The 18409-nt window shown below is 44.9% G+C and overlaps 1 protein-coding gene across 4 annotated transcripts in view; it reads left to right on the forward strand.

Annotated features, from left to right (window-relative positions):
* The window catches only part of TLCD4 (TLC domain containing 4), a 114940-nt gene that overhangs the window by 68995 nt on the left and 27536 nt on the right, over nt 1-18409 (forward strand). For 3 of the 4 annotated variants that reach the window (XR_016350266.1, XM_089780539.1, XM_089780538.1), the window contains exons 4-6: nt 4344-4402; nt 5609-5703; nt 10815-10888. Coding sequence is in view for 3 of the 4 variants with exons in the window: in XM_089780539.1 (XP_089636665.1) it covers nt 4344-4402; nt 5609-5703; nt 10815-10888 (228 nt within the window). In the remaining variant the exon portion in view is untranslated. Of the gene's footprint in view, nt 1-4343; nt 4403-5608; nt 5704-10814; nt 10889-17544; nt 17747-18409 lie in introns of all 4 variants that reach the window. The other variant, XM_089780540.1, reaches the window with a different exon arrangement.

Consider the following 18409-nt stretch of genomic DNA (forward strand, 5'->3'; position numbering starts at 1 on the left):
TTTGAGCAAACCCCGCACTGCTGCCACGGGGCCGTCTTTTGGCCGCAGAGCGCTTCTGCGACGTCTCGGAGAGTGCGGGAGTCGGTGGGCTCCAGAGGTGGAGAGCCTGACGCTCTGTCACAATGAGCATTATATTTGCCCTTTTTCACTCTTCTGGAATCTCTCTCATCTTCTATGACTTTTCAAAGATAATGCTAATGTCTCAGATATCTCCTCAGTCAGGTCCTATCTTCCAGCTCTGGTGATTTGAAGACATCTAATTTAAGTAATTTTAAATTTGTTCTTTTCCTATTTTTGTCTCTAATCCCATCTCATTTTCACTGGGATTCACTATGTTAGCTATCCAATCACCACCACACATCTTCGGGTATGTCTACACTGCACGGCTATTTTGGGATACCTCCAGTATTCCGAAATAGCTACCCTGCATCTACACAAGCCATCTGTTATTTCAAAATATTTTTCAAAATAACGGCTGTGCTATTTCAGCATCCCAGTAAACCTTGTTGCACGAGTGATAAGGGATGGCTCATTATAGCACATTATTTCAAAATTTGTACTGTGTAGATGCACCAAATTTCAAAATTAGCTATTTTGAAATGGATTTGCATAGCTCAAACTGTGTATCTTATTTTGAGTATAGGGTGCTGTGTATACTCACCCTTGGTGAAAGCCAAAACAAAGAAGTCATTAAGCACCTTTTCCATTCCCACATTTTCTGTTGTTGTTTCCCCCATTCCCTCAATTGAATAATGGTCATACCCTATGATTGGTTTTCCTCTTGCTTCTAATATATTTGTAGAATATTTTCTTGTTACCCTTTATTTCTCTTATTAATTTGAACTCATTTGTGCCTTGGCCTTTCTAATTTTCCCCCTACATTCTTATGTTATTTGTTTATATTCATCCTTTGTAATTTGATTTCTTTGCACTTTTTGTAGGACTTTTAAAAAATTATTTTTAGATCATTTCAGATCTCCTGGTTAAGCCAGAGTGGTCTCTTGTCATCCTTCCTATCTTTTATAAGAACATAAGAATGGCCGTACTGTGTCAGACCAAAAGTACATCTAGCCCAGTATGCTGTCTGCCAACAGTGGTCAATACCAGATGCCCCAGAGGGAAGGAACATAGCAGGTAATCATCTTGTGATCCCTCTCTTGTCATCCATTTCCAGACAAACAGAGGCTAGGGATGCTATTCCTACCCATCCTGGCTAATAGCCATAGATGGACCTAACCTCCATGAATCTATCTAGCTCTTTTTTGAACCCCGTTAAAGTCCTAGTTTTCACAACATCCTCTGGCAAAGAGTTCCAGAGGTTGACTGTGTGCTGAGTGAAGAAAAACTTTCTTTTGTTTGTTTTAAACCTGCTGCCTATTAATTTCATTTGCTGACCCCTAGTTCTTATATTGTGGGATTAAGTAAATAAATTTTCCTTATTCACTTTTTCTGTACCAGTCATGATTTTATAGACATCTATCATAAACCCCCTTAGTCTCCTCAGGTAATGTCTACACTACAAAGTTGATTCGAACTAACAGCCATTAGTTCGAATTAACTTTCATAGGCGCTACACATGCAAACTGCTAGTTCGAACTTAATTCGAACTAGTGGAGTGCTTAATTCGAACTAGGTAAACCTCATTCTACAAGGACTAACGCCTAGTTCGAATTAAGGGCTGTGTAGCCACTTAATTCGAACTAGTTGGAGGCTAGCCCTTCCCAGCTTGCCCTGGTGGCCACTCTGGGCCAAGCCAGGGAAACTCTTCTGCCCCCCTCCCGGCCCCGGAGCCCTTAAAGGCCCACGGTCTGGCTACGGTGCCCGGGCCAGGTGCAAGCCTGCCAGCAGCCAGCCAGCAGACCCTGCATATGGCACGGCATGAGCCAGCCACCCGCTGCCATCCAGCCCTCCGCCTCTTCCCAGGACCAGGCTGACGGCTCCTAGGAGCCTGCCCAGGGCTGCAAGAGGCGGGCGCCCGCCTGGTCTAGTGCGGAGATCGTGGACTTCATCCAGGTTTGTGGGGGAGGCCTCCAACGTCCACAATCTCCTCACTAGGCACAGGAAAGTGGCCGTCTATGGCAGGATAGCTGCCAGCCTGGCCACCAAAGGCCACATGCGAACCCAAGAGCAGGTTTGCATGAAAATCAAGTTGGTCCAGTGAGACCCCCAACCCTGAGCCTTGAGCTTAGAACATAAGAACATAAGAACAGCCGTACTGGGTCAGACCAAAGGTCCATCTAGCCCGGTAGCCTGTCTGCCGACAGCAGCCAACACCAGCTACCCTGGAGGGGATGGACCGAAGACAATGACCAAGCATATTCCAACAACAAAATATTCCAACAACAAAAAGCTAAAGCTACTTTGGCCTGTTTGAGATAGCAGTGGTTCTGGGATCTACTGCAACTATTATAAGAAGCTTATCTCTCCCTGAAATTCCAACCAGCGCCATCCTTACAAATCATGGTGCCCTACGCAGGCCAAGCGCCTGCACAACCTCCTCTTTGCAAAGGGGTACTCTGAAAGGGAGTCTGCTGCTCCACAGAGGGAGGGGGACTGTTGTTCAGGGCTGCAGGGGCAAGAGCTGTGGAGGGCTAGGGCCTGGGCAGTGGAGGGCAGGAGATGAGTAATACACAACTGCATAGGGCAGCAAGAAATTTTGGGCAATGGGGCAATATTCTACATATGCCTACGGAAGGCTCTGCTTCTAGTCTATGTCCCCAGCAGAGAGGTCCAATTGCCATCCAGATTTGGCAGAACAGTATATTGACAGATCTAAAGTAGCTTCATTCTGGGGAAAATGTACAGGGATTCTGTTAAACTCCACGAAACACCAACTTTCATGGTAATAATTGGAAAAGGTTCTCTTTGTGGGCAACTAACAATAAACCTAGGTTCAGTTTCTATTCAATTCATACAGGAGTATCTCATTAATCTGAAATGCTTAGGACTCTCCATATCATTGGTAAAATTACATCTTGAAGCCTTGTCAGATCATCATAGCTTATATGAACAATATATTGTATTTAATCATGATATATTAAAAAGATTCTGAAGGGTTTAATGAACATTTATCACATTCATCAATCCATAAACTTGACAATATTTTTTCCAAGTCTACATTCTCACCTAGAAAAAGCTAAACTCCATACCTTAAATGCTAACAGAGCATTAGCCTACTCTATGAATGGAAGAAAATTGCCTTGACTTTTGTCTCTTATGGGGAAAGAGTAAAGTTTGGACAGTCATATCTCAACACCTTTCTGTGTTGGTTGGACTCTGTATTGAAGAGTGTGTTAAATATACCTTTTCCAGAACAGCATAGAGTGCATTCTGTGAGACCCCAGCTGCACCTGTAGCCTGCCTTAGAGAGCCCCATATGAGACATCTGCATAGCTTTTATTTAGAGTCTCAATTTGTACTTCATAAAACTTACATGTGGCATCTAGATCAGATGCACAATTTGGTACTGCTAGTCAGACTCTTAAGAATAGGAATGTGCAGAGGCCACTCAAAGAACAAATCAAGGTTATTCACCTATAACCAGAGGTTTTGGAGATGGATTCTGCATAATGATACTCCGTGTCCTCCTCTCCATCTTTCTGAGTCCTAATTACAACTTTGGCCTTGAGGTGGTTAAAAAAAGCCAAGGTGTAGCACACCTTGTATTCTTCTATCATCTTGCCTGCTGAGGAGACATGAGGAGAGGTGCAAGGGGCACAAGAGTGCACCAGTAAACACTGCTATTAGAAGGTTCCACCAAGCCAAGCTATAGTTCCAGCACATCCCAAGAATGAATTGAGAATGTGCCAAGGTCCTCATATGTAGCTTGGTTACAGGAGAGTAACTTTAATTTTCCCCTGATACTTTAGCTGTCCACTGTCCACATGGTATCTCATGATAGAGATTAAAAAAAAACTCAACTGGTACTTATCATCCAAAACTAAGTTTAAAAAAAAATTTGGGCAGGATATAGGGCATAAAAGGAGGTGTTTAACAATGCTAGGAAAGGTGCCGACAAGCACTCTGTATTAGCTGGCCTTTGTTCATCTCAGTCTGCCAGGGGACTTATTGAGTTTCAGCTTTATTCCCTTGACAGCTTCCCAAGGCATGAGATGATCCTTGCTGCTGGCTTCCCTGGGGCAGCAGACATGTTCTATTTTTGGAATCAGTCTTCCTAATTAGCAACTTCTCTCCCTGCACCCAAATTCCTATGATGCTACATGGCAGGGTTAAGCATGAATGGCCCTGGGGGAGGGGAATGGTTTGTGATGTTTGTATGTCCTGTACAAATTGAACCTTTAATTATAAAGGCTGGAACTGTACATCATTTTTTATGTTTACAGGGGTGACCCTTCAATTGTGAAACTGAATATTGCTATTACTACAGGCTACCTCATTTCTGGTAATTATATATTGTCTATATCACCTACATAGATCTATATTTTATGCTCAGGATGTGATGAGCTTCTATAAATAATACAGGTTTCAATGTGGCTTTTAATAGTACTGCTGTGTTTGTGGTGTAATGTTCGAAGGCAACCTGCTAATGGAGAGAGATGGAAATACTGCATATATCTTATGCTTTAAGATGGTCCACTGAACACCCTTCAATCTTCAGCTCTTGTCCTCCAGCCAGTTCAGAAGGGATGGGAGTTGTGACCCCAACCCCTTTTGGGATGTCCACTGTTACTGGCAGGTTTAATGTGCTTGTTCTCCCTTGTGGCCACATAATGCAAGTGACAGATTTTTAATAAACCCAACAAAGTCGAGGCAAACAGCTCCATACTTTTCTCTCCCCATTATGCTTATCTTCCTACACATTTTAAGCCAAAGTCTGATCCTATGTGAAGGAGGTTGGAAATATCTTAATAATTGTATCTGATGTGGCTGTCATCCTTAAATATAATTGTGCTCTCTTTCATGCAACTATTTGTTCTTAATTATAACCTATGTCCAATTATTTATCTTTTGTGATTACTATGGATTATGAATAAATTAAACCAACAAATCAAAGGGCTAATGTTTTTAGCATTAGGGGTCCTTGCCTTGTTAATAACATCTGCTGCTCATTCCCATAGTAGACCTCATCATATTTTGGCAGTGCCTTCAAGCCCCTTTCTCTCTGGGTCTCTTGATATAATTTTTGTGGATTCATGAGTCTTCTTCCAGACCAGGGCCTAAAACTGAGAGGGCGAGGGGTTCCCTGGATTTACTCTTGCTTACAGTGTAACAGTATAACTCTTGTTAAAGCTGTGTCCAGGCAGCTCAGCTGCTTCATGTAGGGAATATTAAGATTTATGAATATTTTTGGAAGAATGATAATATTTTAACCAGTGCTTTGGCCTATTTTTTCCTTTCACATTTAATGTCCCTCCAGAGATTGGGGAATGCAAAAATCTTGAGTTTAGAAATGCTCAATTCAAAGAAAATTCAGATTTTTTTTCTTTTTGTGGCTTGAGTTGGACACCATTTGTCATTCAAAATATATGCATAGCTCAGTTAACCAACAAGTTTTCCCTTTTAGATTGCAGTAATATTGAAAGCTTTAAAGAGAAATATTATAGTTCTTAGCTTATGTTGTAATAATTTCATGTTTTTTTTCTTACAGATTTGTTCCTTATTACATACTACTGGAAGGCAATTGGTGATAAATTTTTTGTAATTCATCACTTGGCAGCTCTATATGCTTACTACTTTGTATTGGTGAGTACCTTTGGAACCTGACTGGCACTGAACCAGAATTTGTTGGACCATGGGAGGTCAATATTTTCTAGCAGCATTACCAACACTTCCACCATTTACTGGGCTCTTATAAGACATTTAGGGGTAAATTAGAGCTAAATAACAGCACAGAACACTGAGAGCCAGGACTAGTGGCTGTAAACAAACTTTATGGGACTGCAGGAAATTTGACCACACTCATGATATGTTGACATCTGATAACTAAAATCATGCCAGCACACAGATGTTGCTAGATCAGAGAGTGCCGGACTAGAGAGGTTCAACATGTATTTCAATAATGTTGCCCCAGGAAATCCCAGTTTCTATATTTCTGCATATAAATAAAGATATGTCCTATGCTGCAGCTGGGAGCATGTTTCTGAGCCTGGCTAGACATGCATGCACTGACATGCTTATGCTTGAGCTTGTGCATTAAAAATAGTAGTGTGTCTATGATGGCTCGGGCTAGGCATCCAAGTACAAACCTTGCTGACCCCTTTTCTCACTTAGGTACACGCCAGGGTTTCCTGTAAGTTGTGCACCTGCGCGGGCGCACACAAAAAATTTCAGTCCCGCCTACCCCCTTAGCAGAGTCACATAGCTGTGGCACAGCTGCTCTCAGGGGCAGGGCTATGTGGAGGGTGGCTTCCCCACCCCAGGAGAAGCTGGGCAGCCACCATGTGGCAGCTACTGGAGCTGGAGCCCGGGTTGCAGTACTAAAAAATAGCACCGCTGTTCTGGCTCAAGTCCTGGCACACGGGGCAGCCGCCCGCCACACAGCCCCGGCCCTGGGAGTATCGGGGGCCATGGCTGCATGGTGGTTGCTGGGGCTGGGACCGCAGTGCTGAAAATAGGACTTTGGCCCTGGCTCAAGTCCTTTTGTAATACTGCGATCCCAGCGCCAGCAGCTGTCACATAGCCATGGCCCCAGCTGCTCCCAGGGCTGGGGCTTCGTGTTGGGAGGTGGCTGCTCTGGCTGCCGCCGGGGCTAAGGCTGAGGCTGCATTGGGAGGTGGCTGCTGCAAGGGCTGCAGCCATGTGGCAGGCAGTGGCTGCCACCAGGTATTGAGGCTGCAGGACTGACGGGCTGGTGGGTGGCTGCTGCTGCTGAGGATTTTTTTTTTTTGCCTGGCTCGGGGTGGTTTATTGGCCTGGCCTCTGGCTAGAAAGACCCAAACAGCAGAAGGGTGGAGGGAATGCAGAGATTCTGTAGTGTCTGGAGGAAGCTGCAGGTGGGGCAGGGTGTTTAAACTCATTGGTCCATATCAGTGCAGTCAATATTCCAGTATAGGGCCCATGCTCTCGCGCATCTTCCCCAGGCAGTGTCCTCACAGTTCATGCCAGGGGCTGTCCTCCTCCCCACCCCCATGTGGAAAACCAAAGAAATGTCCCGCTGCAGTACAACCCCTTCCCCCCCAAATCCCCAGGGTGTTTGGCTCCAGGCAGTTGCTCAGGCTGGAACATGAGTCACCAAGTGGGGCCAGCTGCCCAAGAAGAAACACAAGCCTAGTGCTGCTGAGATGCTTGCTCCCAGCGTCCAGTCCAAAGCCTGTCTAAGCTCCATGGGGTCCAACTGCAGGGAGTGAAGTGGCTGTAATGGAATGAGCGGCTGGTGGGGACTGTTCAGAGTCACAGGGGGGCTAGGGGTAGCTAAAGAAAGGGAGAGCAGTGGTGGGGGATGAGGAGACAGCGTGGTTAGCTGCGTAACAGGGCAAAAGATGAGGCAGGAGTTAATGCATCTGCACAGTAAGTGGGGCTTTCTTCCATAACAATTTAACTATATATATGTATTTTTGTTAGTAACTGGTGGATGCCATAGTGGCCCACATCCAAACAAGCACACATGACATCAATATTGGTGCAGAAGACAAAACTCACTCCGTTCACAGATGGAAAATCTTAGAGGGAACACTGGTACAGGCTTGTGTGGCAACACTTCTATCTTTAGCACACTGGCTTGAGCAGAGTTAGTGTTTATCTATCCACACCGAGAAGTACTCTCCCAGTGGCTGCATAGGCATTCCTAAGCACACACAGGCACACTTACTTTAAGACCTTAAATCCCACATAGATTAGGAAGGGTATAATCTTCTGTTATACTAAAATCCTTTAATTAGACTTTCACTGGTAGCCTATATATTCATGTCCAGAATTCTGTTATATGTGTCTGTTCATCTGCAAACAAGTCAAACAGAATGGGTTTAGCTAAACTGTGAAACTGGGAAGTATTGAAAGCACCTGATGGACTCTACTGCTGGCTTCAGTAGCTCAGCAAGGTCAATTCCCATTTGGCTGCTGAAATAGGGTTTAGTATGTAAGTTGTTTAAAAGTCAGACTAATATTAGCAATGTATTGATCTACATAATGGAAGCACATGTTGTTTTTTAATCTGTTTTTGCAGTTTCAGTAAATTAGGTTACAATGACTCATCCTATAAAGTATTTCTCAATGTTATTTTTTGGTCACCAGGTTAGGGTTTAAGTTAAATGACACAGTATAAGTTTTGAACTGACGATTTTTCTCTTTCAAAGAATAAATTACTGTATATGCTGCTTAGACTGTTTTTAGAAAGTTAAGACTATGGCTTTCTCTGTAATGTGAAGATATTTTCTCTGCAAGTTTATTGCTTATCTGTACAAAAATATGCCAAGAGTTAAAATGCTGTAGCTTAAGAAGAACATTTCAATGTCTCTCAGCCCCCACTCCTAAAACTTAAATGTCTTCAGTTTAAAATGTGACACTTAGGTAACTTAGACTTTGAGTCAGCAAAACACTTGAGCACATGCTTAACTTTTAACTTTTGGGTAGTTACTTTGATGTGCTTAAGTATCTTGCTGAATCAGGATCTTAGTACAGTCAGATTTTATTTTAGAATGGTTTTTAATCTTAGGAAAACTTTCTATGAATTTGTATTGGTGAATACCAGTACCAGAAAGTCAAGAATTCAATGCCAGCTCAAAAGTTATCATTCACGGATATGAAATCTGGAACCTAGAGATTCCACAGATTGTGAAATTTGAAATAATTCAAATAGGCATTCCGCACAGCTTTGAGGTACCGTTTCCTGTCTTTATTAATGGTTGGCAAAATGGATTCCATCAGAAACATTTTAACAAGGTACTAATTACCAGATTAGTAATTCCTCACCAATACAAGTTCAATAGTAATAGAGAGGTAGCCGTGTTAATCTGATCTTGCTAAAACAAAAGGAAAAACTGTACTAAATCTGATTTGTCAGTTTAATAATGTATTCACTTTTTTCATTGTATTCCTTTGGTATATATGGTCATGCCAATTCTCTTCCGGAATATGATCTGAGGAAGGGGGTCTGGCCCACAAAAGCTCATCACCTATTAAACCATCTTGTTAGTCTTTAAAATACAAGTTCAGACAGACAACATAAGTTTGATGTTTTACCTCCCCTGCTAAGAATGAGGCTCTTAAATCCCTGAGCTGCCAGCACACCTTTGGGGACAGTACTGCTTGAAGCAGGGAAAACAACTTTGTTGTTGTATCTAATATGAGCGGTATTTAAATAGGCAAGTGGCAATCATAATCTTCAAGGAAATAGGGATTGCAAAGTTGGATCCAACTGCCTGCAAGGTCAACTGCAAATGCCCTCTTTTCTGTTTTGAAAACTGGAAGGGATATATTCCTCGGCAAAGGGTAGTTGGATGCATGCCTTATCACAGATTCCTCTGTTTTCTTGGCTCATCAGTAAAGGAGCCTGGGACTTGTCCCTAATTACATCTTGGTTTCTTTGTGTGTTTTTTGTTTGTTTTGGTAATCTGATTTCCTAGCCATAGCATTGGAGCCATTCTTCTTCTTTTTCTATACCACTACTACTACTATTATCTTTGGATCTTCAAAAGGCTTCAGATTTGTTGCATCTAGTAGACTTTGAAATGGAGCAGCTGCAGCAACTTATTTTTGAATCTAGGAATTTAGATACAAGAGGGGATATAAAAAGGCAATTCCTGATGGAGAACTGACAATAGATGGCCTCTGCAAATCCCACTTCTTTGAAGTCCTTACCCAATGTTCTGAATCTGGTGAAAGGAATGACGAATTCTGTGAATTTTTGCACTAGACATTTTAGGTCTATGTGGGGACATGAATAGAGCTTACGCGGTAATTGCTGTCTAGATGATTTGGGGGTTGCTTGTGCCTAAGCATATACTCCCCAGTAGTGTGACTTTGCAATGGAAATGTGCATCAACTCCATTTGCAAATGAATAGCCCCTATCCAAAAGGACTGCAAGTAGGAAAAAAAGACTGAAAGAAAGAGGGACAAACAGATGGAAAATGTGTTAAATTGAAGGAAAAGGGATTAATTACAAACTTTATTTTGATTGTGATTGGGATATGATTTGGAAATCATTGGTTTAATGAGATTAATTAAAATTCATAATTAAATCAGATATATAATATAAATTAATATAAATTATTAGAATAATGTACAGCTGCAAAAATATTTAAAATAAATCATGCTCTGCTCAAAACTAGATCATAACTTTTAGCTGTAGTTTGCTGCACATAGGAAGAAGATAAAACAGCCAAAAACTATTGCCTGTTGTTTTCCACTTTTTACTGTATTTCTAGAGGATTTCCACAAGCCAGTGATCTCTAAATGTGGTGTACATATGTCCAATGTTTTTCTTTTTTTTTTTTTTACTGTATAAAAATCCAATTGTGACTTTAGGAAAGGAATTAAAACTAGTTGTCCCACTTTACTTATTTCATATTTTAGACCAACAGCACTTTTCATTATTAATGGAATATTATCCTATTTTGACAGACTTCTGAGATGAATCGTCTTTAATTGATGTTGGTGTTTCTTAATTTATCAATATAAAAAATCAAAGGGCAGCAGCATTAGATGTAATAAAAGATTTAAAGTTTTATAAAGAGAGAAAATGTATTACATTCAATTGACACTTTCAGTTATGGTAACATATTTGAGATCCTACATTTTTTTTTACAAATGCTGGGAAACTAACAACAGGAAAATAGTCAATGCATTCTTCAGATTGAATTTCTGATTAAAGTTTGCATCCCTGATTCATCTTTTTAATATTTATCTTGCTGTTTAGGGTGAAGGAATATTGGCATATTTTGGTAACTTCCGTCTGCTTGCAGAGTTTTCTACTCCTTTTGTGAATCAGCGGTAGGTGGTTGATTATTTTACTTTAATGTGTGTCTTGCCATGTTAGATAACTGAATTTAACTATAAAGAACTAATAGAAATTTTATTAATTTTCTCTAGTTGCACTTTGACACAGTCAATTTTATAAGCTGGGAAAAGCTTGCTTGCTATCAAATTTTTGGGCTATTATGCTCACAGAATTATATTAGTGTATTCCAGAGAAGTTCCTTTTTATTGTAGATGGTATTCTGTATGTAACATGAAGTTGGCATAAATCTATTGAACAAAAGAATATGAATAAGTGTGTAAGTTAGGTATAAATAGATTAGTAGATAAAAAATGTGTAATACAAGTTCTTCTTCGAGCGGTGTCCTGAGGATGCTCCACTGTAGGTGTTGGGCTTGTCCTGGCACCGCAGTTCGGAGATCTTTTTAGCCGTAGTCCACCGGACTGCGCATGCACCAGTGCAGCTCGCGTTTTTTCGCGCCTTTCTTCTGCGCGCAGTCTGGCGCCCACCAGTTCCTTCTTACCGTCCCCATCCACGGACGGAGTGAACATGCTTTCCTCAAAATCCTGTCAGGATAGAGAGAGAGACTTCTGTTACAAATCTTAGTTAGTTAGTTGTATATAGTATATTACTTACTTAGTTAGTTGTTCATAGCTGTAGTCCAAAAAAAATAAATAAATTATTTTTCCTTGTACATAGTTAGTCAAAATGCCGGCCTCGCCCAGTTTAAAAAAATGTGAGACTTGCCGAGACGCAATGCCGGCATCCGATGGCCATTCCCGTTGTATACGTTATCTGGGAGAGGGCCACATACCTCAGAAATGCCCGCATTGCTCTAAGCTCACGGCCAGAGCGAGGCGGGACAGAGACATGCGGCTAAAAATGCTCTTATTCGATAAAGCCCTACAACTTCAGGGCTCTGATGAGCCGACCGCAACGTCTTCCAAAACCCTCACCAAAAAGACGAAGAATAGACCTTCCCCATCTCCGTCACTACTCCCCTCACGAGTTAGCGTGGGACTTGAACCGGGAACCTCTGCTACCAAAATTGGCTCCGACAAATCAAAGCAAAGCCACAGTAAGTCAGCGCCTAGTCCTTTCTTGTCTTCATTCACTTTGACTGCCAAGGTCCCGTCCCCAACTCAAATCTCTCTAGCGGGACGCTCTGTGGCTCACCGGAGGTCTCCTACACAGAGATGCCCTCATGCTACAAGCTGCTCTCTGGTGCCCAGGTGCTTGCCTGTACCAAGCCCATCTCCAGTGCCACAGTGCTCCCCTGTCTTGAGCCATTCACCAGCACTGACACTTGCTGGCATCGAGTCGCTCTCCGACCCCGAGGCGCTCACTGGCACCGGGAGATCCGTCGGCACCGAGAGGTTCACCGGCGTCGAGATGCTCGCCGGCACCAAGACACTCACCAGTATGGAGGCGCTCTCCGGCACCGAAGTCAGTGGCACCAAAACACTCCCCGGCACCGACTCGCCTCCCGGCATCGCACGGCTCCCCTGCGCGCAGATGCTCACCAGCACCGAAACGGTCTGCAGTGTCGAGACATTCATCGGCACCGACGCGCTCGCTGGTGCCGTCTCCGCCTTCAGTGGTCGAACCATCACGACATGACACATCCAGGTGGGAAGACCATCCGACATCGGATAGACTCTCTACGCCGGCGTCATCATTGTCCGAGCGTTTTCCAGCCCATACGACAGTTCAGCTTAGAGCATGAAGACTGCAAAGCCTCTCATCCAGTCCTCACCCAGCTCAGTTTTCACCGGAGCCTCCATCAGTGTGCGTATCCTACTACACATGATCACCAGAGTACTCACACAGGAGCTATCATGCACCATGTCGCTGTCACCATACCAGTTGATCGCGCAGCTGCACCAGCCCTTCCAGGGACAGGTCTAGATCTCCTAGAGCATCAGATCGTTCCCCACGCTCTGCCTATCATACCGGTAGTAGCCAACCATACCGGGCTCTTTCACATACATCGCAATACGACCGTCATTCACCATCTTACCATTCATATTCACACAGACGATGCACGGTCTCCCCAGGATCAACATATCATTCCCACTCTCCATTTCTACAGGAACTATCCTGTTCACCACCCCAATCAAGGCCGCAGACACCATCCGGCGTCCCATCGTCCCTCCTGTCGCATCATGCCAAGCAGCCTGCCACCACACAAGAGGGCTCTTCGGTCCGATCTCCTATGGATGAGTCCTCTTCCTCTCCAAATGAGGCAGTTTTTCAGGGCGATACCTCGCCCCCTGATGATTTACATCAATTTCAAGATCTCTTCAAGCGGGTAGCTGATAGTCAACGAGTACAGCTGGCAGAAGTCCAGCAGAAACAACACCAGTTGCTCCATAATATCAAGCACTCACATCAGAGTAAGATCACTCTGCCGTTGGATGACGCTGTCCTCGAGATAGCAGACGATCAGTGGCAAAGCCCTGCTTCCGCTCCTCCTACCAACAAAAAAGTGGATAAAAAGTACTTCGTTCCTGCAAAAGGGATGGAGTTTCTCTTTACGCACCCACGGCCAAACTCACTGGTCGTGGATGCAGTACAGCAGAAATCGAAAGCCCCACAGCACAAGCCTACCAGTGCGGACAAAGACAGTAAAAGGTTGGACTTGTTTGGGCGCAAAGTATATTCTTCAGCAACTCTAGCCCTACACATGGCTAATTACTCCGCGCTACTAGCTAATCATAGTTTTGACAACTATGCCAAGCTCGTACCACTTCTGGAACACCTACCAGATACAAAGTGGGAAATCCTAAAAGCAGTAGTGCAGGAAGGCTATACAGCATCCAGAACCACGCTGCATATAGCTCTCGATGCTGCTGACACGGCAGCCCACATCACCGGCACCTCCATTGTCATGCGCAGAGCATCCTGGCTCCAGCAGTCATATACTCCGAAAGACCTTCTACCGAAACTCGAAGACCTCCCATTCAATAAGCAGAACCTCTTCTCAGAGAAGATAGACCAGCTCCTTCACTCAGGGAAGGACTCTAGAACAACGCTCAAAACTCTCGGGATATATACCCCTCCGTACCGTAGGAAGCAATACACCCCGTATCAGAGGCAGAGGCAGTTTACCCAACAAGTGCCTCAGTATAGGCAGCAGGACCAGCAACACAGGGGAAAGCAAAGACAACAAAGGAGGCACCCACCACCAAAAGCGTCTGCTTAACATGGTACCAAACAACAAATTTGACGCCATGGTCGAGGGACTCAGAACCACACCTTTCCGCCTGTCTGCCCATGCCACAAGTGCCATTTTCCATCATCCTCTCAGGCCTTTTCCATCATCCTCCAGTGTTGGGCCTACATTACCACAGACAAATGGGTCCTCCAAACTCTCAAACTAGGGTACACGATTCCTTTCGACTCCCTCCCCCTCCTCATTCCCCCTGCCCCGTCCCTTTTCAGGGACCCCTCTCACGAGCCCCTACTCATGCAGGAGGCTTTCCACCTACTTACCATCGGCGTGATAGAGACCATTCCCGACGAGTTCCGGGGCACCGGGTTCTACTCCCGATACTTTCTAACAGAGAAAAAATCCAGGGGTTGGAGACCAATATTGGATCTTTGAGGTCTCAATTGTTATCTTCGAAAACAGCGCTTTCACATTGTTACCCTAGCTACGATAATCCCAGCCCTTCATGACAGAGAAGTCCCTCGATCTCCAGGACACATTTTTTCACATAGCCATACACCCGGCTCACAGACGTTTCTTATGATTCCAAATTGGCCCGCACCTCTTTCAGTACAGAGTCCTCCCCTTTGGACTCTCATCGGCCCCCAGGGTGTTTTCCAAGACTCTAGCGGTGGTTGCAGCATTTCTTCGCCGTCTAGGGGTTATGATATTTCCCTACCTGGACGACTGCCTCATCAGGGCCCTTTCCCTCAAAGAAGCCCTTACTGCTATGAACATTACGGAAACAGTCTTCAATGCCTTGGGTCTCATTATCAATGCTGCAAAGTCATCTATGACTCCTCATCAGTCCATACAATTCATCAGCACCCATCTGGACTCTATCAGGGCAAGAGCCTTTCTACCAATATCGAGGTTCCACTCAATACAGGATCTAATGCAAGTGCTTCTTATCAGTCCCAGAGTACCTATACTCCTCTGCCTACAACTCATGGGGCATTTCGCATCCACGACATACGTCGTCCAGCACACAAGGTTACATTTTCGCTGCCTCCAGCATTGGATAGCGACTATCTACTCTCCAAACATTCACAACGTTCACAGGATGGTTCCAGTTCCTTCACACGTCAAGAAATCCCTAGCCTGGTGGACCATACCCAAAAATCTCATGTCTGGCATGCCCTTCCACCGCCCTAAGCCAACAATGCAAATCATTACGGACGCATCCCTCCTTGGATGGGGTGCTCACCTGGATCACCAACAAATACAAGGCCGTTGGTCTCCCGAAGAATCTCTGATGCACATCAACCTTTTGGAACTAAGAGCGGTTCGCAATGCCTGTCAGCATTTTCTTCCACTTATTGAACACCGAGTCGTTCATGTCCTCACGGACAATATGGCTACAGTATATTATATAAACAGACAAAAGGGAGCTCGATCTCGGTCGCTCTGTGCCGAGGCAATACGTTTGTGGAATTGGTGCAATCACCATAACGTCTCTCTCATTGCCGACTACCTGCCAGGCCAACAGAACTGCACTACCGATGCACTGAGCAGGCACTTCTCCATGAACCATGAATGGGAGCTACACCCGCAAATGCTGTACAGAATATTCCATCGCTGGGGGTTTCCAGATATAGACTTTTTCGCTACGTCTCGCAATGCAAAATGCCCTCAGTATTGCTTGAGAGCCGGGATCGGACACAGATCCAGAGGTGATGTTTTCCTATGCAGCTGGTCTCACTACCTTTTATATGCATTTCCTCCCACGCCTCTGATTCCCGGAGTGCTGGAGAAAATACGCTCAGACAGAGCCACGGTAATTCTCATAGCACCCTATTGGCCCGACAGACATGGTTTCCCTACCTTTATCACATGTCAGCCCGCCCCCCAATCCCACTCCCCAGGTGTCACAATCTGCTCTCGTAGAATCATCGTTCCTTGCTTCACCCTCAGATTGACCACCTGGCGCTCACAGCATGGTTTCTTCATGGTTCCAGCAAGCAGAACTAGTCTGTTCAAGTCCAGTTAAGAATGTCCTTTTACACAGTAGGAAGAAATCTACACGTATTGCCTACCTGCACAAATGGAAGCGTTTTTCCTCATGGTATGCGAATACAGGAGACAGTCCGGCCTCGGCACCTATCCATCTAATCCTAGATTATCTCATGCACCTCAAGGACTCCGGTCTTACCTTGGCATCTATCAGAGTCCACGTGGCAGCAATCACCGCCTTCCACCATCCTGTGCAGGAGTATTCAGTCTTTTCACATCCTATGACTGAGGGTACGTCCAGACTACATGCCTCCGTCGACGGAGGCATGTAGATTAGCCAGATAGGCAGAGGGAAATGAAGCCGCGATTAAAATAATCGCGGCTTCATTTAAATTTAAATGGCTGCCCCGCTCTGCCGATCAGCTGTTTGTCGGCAGATCGGGGCAGTCTGGACGTTCCCCTGTCGCCAGAAAACCCTTTTGTCGACCGCCCCGTTATGCCTCATCCCACGAGGCATAACGGGGCGGTCGACAAAAGGGTTTTCTGGCGACAGGGGAACGTCCAGACTGCCCCGATCTGCCGACAAACAGCTGATCGGCAGAGCGGGGCAGCCATTTAAATTTAAATGAAGCCGCGATTATTTTAATCGCGGCTTCATTTCCCTCTGCCTATCTGGCTAATCTACATGCCTCCGTCGACGGAGGCATGTAGTCTGGACGTACCCAAAGAGATTTATGAAAGGTCTCACTAACCTTTTTCCCCATCACACCAGACCAGCAGATCCTTGGGACCTGGAGCTGGTACTCAATACTTTGACAACTTCGTCTTTCGAACCCCTGGCAACGTGCAACCTTCATACTCTGTCCATGAAAGTCATCTTCTTATTGGCCATAGTTCTCCCTGTTTTTCACCCTAAGCCTCGTTGTTCAACAGAGCAAGCACGTCTTCACACTTCTTATATACAAAGAACTAAGCCACTGCGAAGATCAAGAGCACTTTTAGTTTCGATGGAGGAGCACTCTAAAGGCTGTCTTCTATCTGCACAACGCATTTCCTCAATCATAGTTGAGTGCATAAGAAAATGTTATATTCTTCGAAGCAAACCATTTCCAACAACATCTAGGGCTCACTCGACCCAAGTGGTTGCTGCCTCTACTGCATTCTTGAAAAGTGTATCCTTGAAGGACATTTGCAGGACTGCCACACGCTCATCCGATTTTACTTTTGCCAAGCATTATGCAATGCCTAACCTGCTTATAGCAGACACCGCTGTAGCATCAGCGGTACTCTCCACAGCTGCACCTCATTAGCGCCGAACCCTCCACCATTCCAAGGAGCTATTGCTGTGCATTCACCTACAGTGGAGCACCCATGGGACACCGCTCGAAGAAGAAAAAGAAGTTACTCACCCTGTGAAGTAACGATGGTTCTTCGAGATGCGTGTCCCGTGAGTGCTCCACGACCTGCCCTCCTCCCCTCTTCGGAGTAACTTATTGTATTTTTCAGAACAAGAGGATCAGGAGGAACTGGCGGGCGCCAGACTGCACGCACAAGAAAGGCACGAAAAGACGCGAGCCGCACTGGCGCATGTGTGGTCCGGCAGACTACGCTAAAAAGATCTCCGAACTGTGGCACCGGGACAAGCCCGATACCTACAGTGGAGCACCCACGGGACACGCATCTCGAAGAACCATCGTTACTTCACAGGGTGAGTAACTTCTTCTTTTCATTTCCATTAGGGGTTTCTAGCAGCATCATGAACACAAAAAGAGGTTTCAGGTAGCTTTGACATTGAGTCAGACTGTGGAATTATATAATTAATTCACAGACTTTAGGGACAGACTAGACCACCATAATCATCTAGTCTAACCTACAGCACACTGCAGACCACAGAACCTCACCCACATACTCCTGTAATAGACCCATAACCTCTGGCTGAGTTACTGATAGGGTTGCCCGATGGTTGAAACAAAAATACCGTACCCTCCTTCAAAAAAAAAAACATTGGAAAAAATTCTGTTGAAGGGGAAAAAGGGGGGGGGGGGAACCAAAGTTGTTGAGCAACAACAACAAGAAAAAGGACTCCAAGGACTTATTAAGCCCCCAAAAAAATAAAATAAAACATGTCCCCTGCGGTTGAGCACTAAGGGGAGCTGTTGAGCACTAAGACCAGTTTTTTGGCCGGCAGCCATTTTGTGTTGGCAGCCTTGGGGAACCAGGTAAGCATGGGGGCTGGGGCGGGGGGCTGGAGGTGTTGGGGGTTGGGGTAGGTCTCAGGGGGGAAGGGGAGCCTGGGCACTGAGTGTTTGTAGGGTTGCCAGGTGCTTGGCATTTTTGTCTCCTGGCCAGGGAAAAATTCAGAAAATACTGG

The sequence above is a fragment of the Pelodiscus sinensis genome, chromosome 9 (assembly GCF_052426305.1).
Source record: "Pelodiscus sinensis isolate ZL-2025 chromosome 9, ASM5242630v1, whole genome shotgun sequence".
Lineage (NCBI taxonomy): Eukaryota > Metazoa > Chordata > Testudines > Trionychidae > Pelodiscus > Pelodiscus sinensis.